Source organism: Carya illinoinensis, chromosome 8 (genome assembly GCF_018687715.1).
Source record: "Carya illinoinensis cultivar Pawnee chromosome 8, C.illinoinensisPawnee_v1, whole genome shotgun sequence".
In the NCBI taxonomy this organism is placed as follows: domain Eukaryota; kingdom Viridiplantae; phylum Streptophyta; class Magnoliopsida; order Fagales; family Juglandaceae; genus Carya; species Carya illinoinensis.
In genome coordinates this window covers 7,537,365-7,544,271 of record NC_056759.1, presented here as the reverse complement: position 1 = coordinate 7,544,271, position 6,907 = coordinate 7,537,365, and the positions used below count along the sequence as shown (strand labels likewise).

Here is a 6,907-nt window from a genome sequence, read left to right as displayed (position 1 = left end):
CTTTCATCTCAAATCAAAATTTATCATCTCACTATCCAAATCTACCCTAATAATCATTAGGGGGTGGCCAATCTCATTCCTTTTGAGATGAGGGATGGAATGTACATGTCCGACAACAATAAGCAAAACTAAGTGTGTTTAATGCAATAATGAGACTGAACTACTAACACCCACCTAGATGGGCAAAATCATCACATAAGCATTTCAACATTAATACCAATCTCCTACCAATCTCCTCGAGGGCACCTCAAATAGTCAATAATCCCCTACTATAAATAGTCATGTAGGCCCAATAAAGTATTATTTGACATGTGTTTTACTCACTTTACTCTTAGGTTTACCCTACTCAAAATCTAATTGAAACATTAGAGTACTTCAAAATAGACACTTTGACTAAACTCTTCTTTCTTATAGATCAACTTACCAAACTCAGGCATTGGTTATTCGTGGAAATGATAAGAAAAATACTAATTGTACTTAAGAAAAATTTACAAAAATTACACTTCTCAATGTTTCAGTTATTGACAAACAGTCTCCACCAATCCCCTTGAAACTGCTTCACCATCCTCATGACTGCCCTCTCTTCACACTAGCAAGAAAAGATACCCAGACTCTCTTATTCTCTAAAAGTCTTTTGCCACCCAGAACACTTCCATGCAGAGAAGTTGACGTACCTTGATTGCGAGCACGTCTCTTCCATTTGCCATTCCCCTTCAAATAAGTTTTATTCTTTGAAATTTCCACTTCAGGTAAGGTTCAATAGGTTTTAAACCTTCTGAGAGGCCCTCCTTGAAAGTGTCCACTGGCAGAATAAAATCCTCACTAGGCCTCTCCCCAGCCTCTCAATCTTTAAAGGGCCTCATATCTACACAAGACCCATCTTGGCCCAAACCAATAGAATCGAGTCCCCTGCCAGCAGGCTGCAGCAGATATAAATATATGCGTTATGGAACTCCCAGGCCAAGACTGGGAAGTGAGTCAACTAACACAAGTTGAGTGCAAGCAAGCAAAGAAGACACGGCACTTTCTCTTCGTTAAAATGTCTTCTTCTTCTTGTTCTGTATTGTTTACTCTGATAATTTTTTCTGTTCTTTTCTGCAATTCCAAGGCTGCCATACAGCTGCCACCGAATGAAACCATTCCAGCAGTTATAGCGTTTGGTGATTCAATCGTGGATCCGGGCAACAACAATTACCTGACAACTATTGCTAAGTGCAATTTCCCTCCCTATGGGCAAGATTTTAAAGGGAAAGTTCCAACAGGCAGATTCGGCAATGGAAAGGTTCCCTCAGACTTGATAGGTACGTACGTAGGTCTCTCTCTCTCTCTCTCTCTCTCTCTCTCTCTCTCTCTCTCTCTCTCTCTCTCTCTCTCTCTCTCTCCGTTTCTGGTACCCTAGTTCCTCTTTTGCTCTGTTTTATATCTGTAGCATGTTATAATTGTTTGAATTCCCATATCTGAAGGGTATATAAATGTCGAGATAGATCAGGAGAAAATTACACTGATTGGAACTTTGTTAGTTACCCATAACCAACAAATGAACAAGAATGACTTTTTTGCATGTGCGTGCATGCATGGGAGATAGGTCAATACTTTGTCTCTCCTCAACCTACGGGAACTGCTTTGGCCTTTTTTGCGGTGTATTCCTCCTCCGATCCTGGCAGCCGTTAGATGCAACTCAGTCCAGTTTTTTTTAGATGATTAGAAGAATTGATGCTTATGCAAGGAGATTAATTCCAGGGGCACTTTCTAGCTTTGTCGCTTTTACACAATTAACCTTCCTCTATAGTTTTGCGCCGGGTCATGACCTTTCCTTTAAAGGCGTCGAGAGTTTGAAGAGACCCAATTAATACCGCTTAACCCTTTATAAGTATTATCATGTAATGTCTAGCTACCGTACCAGTCCCTGCAAAAAGCAATTTCAAACTTATCTATGAATGCAGGATTACATGCACCATGCACCAAGCACCAAGGAAATGTATTATTGGCCAGCGAACAAAATACATATATAGCGCAACAAAATTAACGACCTAGCTAGGATATATGCTGATCTACAAAACTCATTAATTATAGTATTAATATTATTTTCAATCATCTCTTTAGCTAGTTAGATATTTTGGTGTAACATATTTTAAATGAATTGACGTGCATGTCGACTGAGTCGTATAAATTACGTGTCCGGCCAGCGACACCTCCAGGAAACCAAAGTCATACTCCCTGTTGCCATGACCCCACAAACCAATTAACATCCCGTAGTACCTATCATGGGTGGTTCTGCCATTTACAAATTTATTGTACTCCCAACGGAATGACGTTGAAATTTAACACAAAAAAGGAAAGTACCGATTTCGTCGTGCCCTTCTCGTCTTTTTTTTTTTAATTATTTTTTATCCTTAGTCATTTCAAATAGAATTATAAATTTTAATTAGACGAATAACTATTATAAATTTGAATAAAGTTCACAAATTAATTATTGTTTCACCTTTAATTTCAGCGGAGGAATTGGGAATAAAAGAGCTTGTGCCAGCATACTTGGATCCACATCTTCGACCTCAAGACTTGATCACAGGAGTATGTTTCGCTTCAGGTGCCTCAGGATATGATCCCTTGACAGCCAAACTAGCGGTACTTCCTTTTTCTTTTTGGGTCCATATAATTTCATCTATTTTCATGCATGCATATCCTTGATTCGTACTCCCACCATTCTTTTTTTTCTAACTTTCGATTGCAATAAAAACAGTCAGTACTATCAATGTCCGATCAATTAGAAATGTTCAAAGAATACAAAGCGAAGCTTGAAGGAATTGTTGGCGAAGAGAGGACAAACTTCATCTTGTCAAAAAGTCTATATCTGGTGGTAGCTGGAAGCGATGACATTGCCAATACATATTTCCTCTCTCATGCACGGGAAGTGGAGTACGATGTCTCTTCCTACACGGACCTTATGCTCGACAAGGCTACCACATTCTTTAAGGTAGCAATAATTCCATGATCATTTATATTTCACTTCTAGATCTGTACGTATATATATGTGTTATCTGTCTAATTTTTAATGGGTTAAATTATAGATTTCTCACACTTAAATTACAAGCTAGGTGGCTTTATATATATCTTTTCAAACATTGTCTGTTTTCCTGATCATTTATTCATTGGCATAATTAAATTTCATTTTGTTTTATGTTAAGTGGAGAAAAATTTTCCGGTTGAATATGATCAACCACATTATCTGTTTTCGTAGATGAGATGAGTTAGGATAAAAGCTAAAAGTTAAATAAAACATTGTTAAAATATTTTTTTTATATTTTTTTTATTTTAAGATTTGAAAAAATTTAATTGTTTATTTTATTTTACGTGCAAATTTAAAAAAGTTGTTATGATTAATTGAGATGATGTAAGAATAGTTGTAAAAATAAGTGTGGCCTAATGTTAGGAGTTAATTTGCAGCGGCAAAGATAATTTTGATCTCTACTCTAAATATTATAAATTGGTAAGTAAACTGTAAGTATATATAAAACTACTCTAAATATTATAGCTTTCATGTCCGGCAGACTAATTTTTACGAATGGCATGCATGTAATTAATAAGAGCAATAAATATTCTTTCTAATGTGATATCAAATGGGTTAGGATCAATAGTATTGATAAATTCTATACAATATTTTGAAGGAAATATATGAGCAAGGGGCACGAAGGATTGGAGTACTGAGTGCACCGCCGATTGGATGTGTGCCGTCACAAAGAACTCTGGCCGGAGGAATACTGAGACAGTGTTCGGAAAAGTACAACCAAGCAGCAAAACTGTTCAACATGAAACTGTCAGCAAGTCTGGATTCACTTAACAGAAACCTACCCAACAGCAAGATGATCTATCTTGATGTTTACAGCCCTCTACTCGATCTCATTGAAAAACCTCAAAAATATGGTAATTAACAAAGATTATTTTTCGTGCATGACCTAGCTAGAGCTAGCTAGCTCTTGTAATTTCCTCAATCACGTGCACGCATGCATGATGCTGCCCTCTTTGTCATATTTTTTCTCATTTTTATTTAATTATATATTGATTACTCCATTTCAAAATATAATTATGCAGGTTTTGAGTTTGCGAATAAAGGATGCTGTGGTACAGGGAATATAGAAGTATCTATACTATGTAACCCAGCGTCTCCCACCTGTTCAGATGCATCTAAATATATTTTTTGGGATAGTTATCATCCCACGGAAGCAGCATATAGAACCCTTATTTCTATAATCCTCCAAAAGTACTTCAGTAGCTTCTTCTGAACTGGCGACCCATGCATTGCAGAGCTTATTCAAGTTGAATTCCACCACTGATCCATGCAGTACTCTATTCTGATTGGTCCGTTAATTTCCTTCCATCAACTGCAGGCAATGGTGATTTTAATAATTTGGCTTTACATTGGTACTCGTTATGCAGCTTTTTGTAATATTTTATTATTTATAGAATGAATTGAAGAACTCATGATCTTATGATCTTCTGCGTGCGTTGCCTCGATCGGCCTGTCAAGATGATCAGCCAATTGATCAGAAAGAATAATTTCCTGTATATTGTATCCAAAGTTTGACGTGGTAATTTCGACCAAAAGAATTGTTTGTTCTCAAATTAAGTATATAATGGAAGGTGTCTGCAAATATTTAAGATGCATGAAAGCTAAATATATGGCATTACGATCGAGTAATTATCCACAATCGGGATTTTAATTAACAATAATATTTTATTCTTAACGGGGGATTGTTAATTATGTAAATTTTAAATTGTTTTTTTAAAGAAATTTCACTAATACCTTTATTAATTTAATGAAGTAAATATCGCATTGTTTATAACTAGTAAAATAATTGTCTGAATATTATTAATTTAATGTTAAAATCTAAAATAGTTTAGATTTAACTACGAAAAAGAGATATCATCTTCCAATAATTATATTCAAATAATGACTATTAATTAATTAATATCAACCATTAATAATTAGTCCAAATTTCAATATCAATATCAATATCGGTCACATTTATTGCTTTAATTTTGCTTTTTCTAGATGGATCAAGCTGGCCAGTGCATGGTACTTCATCATGCAATATTTTTTCAATCATGTGCTAATTATTAATAAACAAAAAATATATATAGTTAAGTTGAAATATTGCATATTTTATACATTTAAAATCAATATACTTTATTTATTTAATTATATTATTATTAGTTTTAGATAAAAGAATTATTAAGATAAATAAATTTGAATTGTGATTTAAATTGGTTAATAGCATGGTTTATACTTAATTTTATAACTTGTGATTTAATTAGACAATATTCATTCATATGCACCACATAATTTTGATATTCTATTCTTTATTTTATTTTTTTCTTTTATTTTTTTCTTATTTCTATTTTTTTTTTTAGGTTCAAAGAATACAAAAATTAAAAATAAAAAAAGTCAAAAAGGCATATAGTATTATTTTCAAAATAATACTTTTTAGCTAATAAGAGATAAGTTTGTTTTATGCGGAACCCATGATGTTAGTCTTTTTGATTTGGAGAAAGGTCGTGGACGAGCACACATTTTTCAGCATTTTTGAAAAAAAAAAAAAAAAAAAAACTCAAGAGAGTTTTACGCAACATAGTAGATTTTGATTCTTTTTGAGTTGGACGCATGTCGCACGGAATGAGTGAGGAGACTTTGACCTACGGAGCACATTCTTTTCTTTGGGGACTTTGACTTGTGCCGCACGGATATATTTCCTTTGGTGGGCATTTCGGCAGCACACATATTATCATATTAGGCGTTGAATTCAGGCCGTATATAATTTTATTTGATTCAGCATTAGAGCGCTGCGTACACAATTTTTCTCTTGGTCACTCACTCACATTATAGTAATGCGGTTGAAGAATTCTTTTGAGAATTCAATTGTTGCTATAGTCTAATCTCTTTCACTATTTTCAATCTCTATTTCCATCTATTTAGCTTGCTCTTTTCATTTTCTACTTTTTATTTAATTTCAATTTGAAATTTATGGTGTATTCGAGATATTTTTAGTTTAAAAGTTTGGACATTTTATTTACTGTTTATTTTATTTTATGTCAGTTATTTTTCTTATTTATTTAAGCTTCTATTAAATATGCATTACAATTACATTTTAAATTGATTAAAGGTTAATTAAGATTTAAATAAATTTAGTTTATTCTTTAATTTTCAGATTAATTAAAATTATTTAGTATAGTTAAATCATTAATTGTTAATTTCAATTTGTTAGTCTTTTACGTTCCATTTTGACACTCAAAAAAATCCAAAAATATGAATCTAATTTATAACCAGCACCCTTTTTATTTTTGTTACACTTTTTCATTCATTATACATACCATCATTTTTATGTGTAAAACTTTTTGACTATTTTATACAAATTCGATAAGACGATTTAAAAATTTTATTTCTAATTATTATATCATATCATCTTACATTTGAAATAGTCTTTATATTACTTATATTTTAGTGAGTCAATATGCAAAATGCTAACTTATCCAAAACTTGATCCATACATCTATGCATGCACTCAGTTTTAGATCATCATGATCAGTTGGTACGGTGTTCTATCACTTCTCTTAATTAAAAGGTCGGTAGATGGTAGTTCGCAGCTTGCATTAAGTTTATATAGTTGACGTTACTCGCCATTAATTATTTTGATAATTGACAAGAAAGTTTGCGTGTTTGCGTGGCAATGGACCATGCCGACTAATTAATCGTAGTGGCCATGTGCAATAAAAGTACAAAAAAGAGTGTGAAAATTAATTAATTCTTCATGCACATTTAATATTTATTTATTTTTTTAAGATGTGATACTTATAAACTCGTGACTATAAGTATCACTTTTTTATATTAAAAAGTAAAGGTACAAACATGCAC

General features: G+C 33.0%; 1 protein-coding gene across 1 annotated transcript; it reads left to right on the top strand.

Moving 5' to 3' along the window:
- The first annotated feature begins 931 nt into the window (after positions 1–931).
- Positions 932–4,662, top strand: LOC122274762 (GDSL esterase/lipase EXL3-like). The gene is made up of 5 exons (XM_043083785.1): positions 932–1,301; positions 2,495–2,625; positions 2,741–2,974; positions 3,666–3,921; positions 4,090–4,662. Exons 1-5 carry the CDS (start codon positions 947–949, stop codon positions 4,278–4,280), a joined length of 1,167 nt encoding a protein of 388 aa, XP_042939719.1. The 5' UTR covers positions 932–946; the 3' UTR covers positions 4,281–4,662.
- The last annotated feature ends 2,245 nt before the right edge of the window (positions 4,663–6,907 follow it).

Bases quoted from the DNA above. Each gene is read 5' to 3' on its own strand.
- LOC122274762 (XM_043083785.1), top strand. From the start codon at position 947: ATGGAACTCCCAGGCCAAGACTGGGAAGTGAGTCAACTAACACAAGTT. The intron at 1,302-2,494 runs GTACGTACGTAG...CTTTAATTTCAG, and splicing joins GGTTCCCTCAGACTTGATAG to CGGAGGAATTGGGAATAAAA. The intron at 2,626-2,740 runs GTACTTCCTTTT...CAATAAAAACAG, and splicing joins CCTTGACAGCCAAACTAGCG to TCAGTACTATCAATGTCCGA.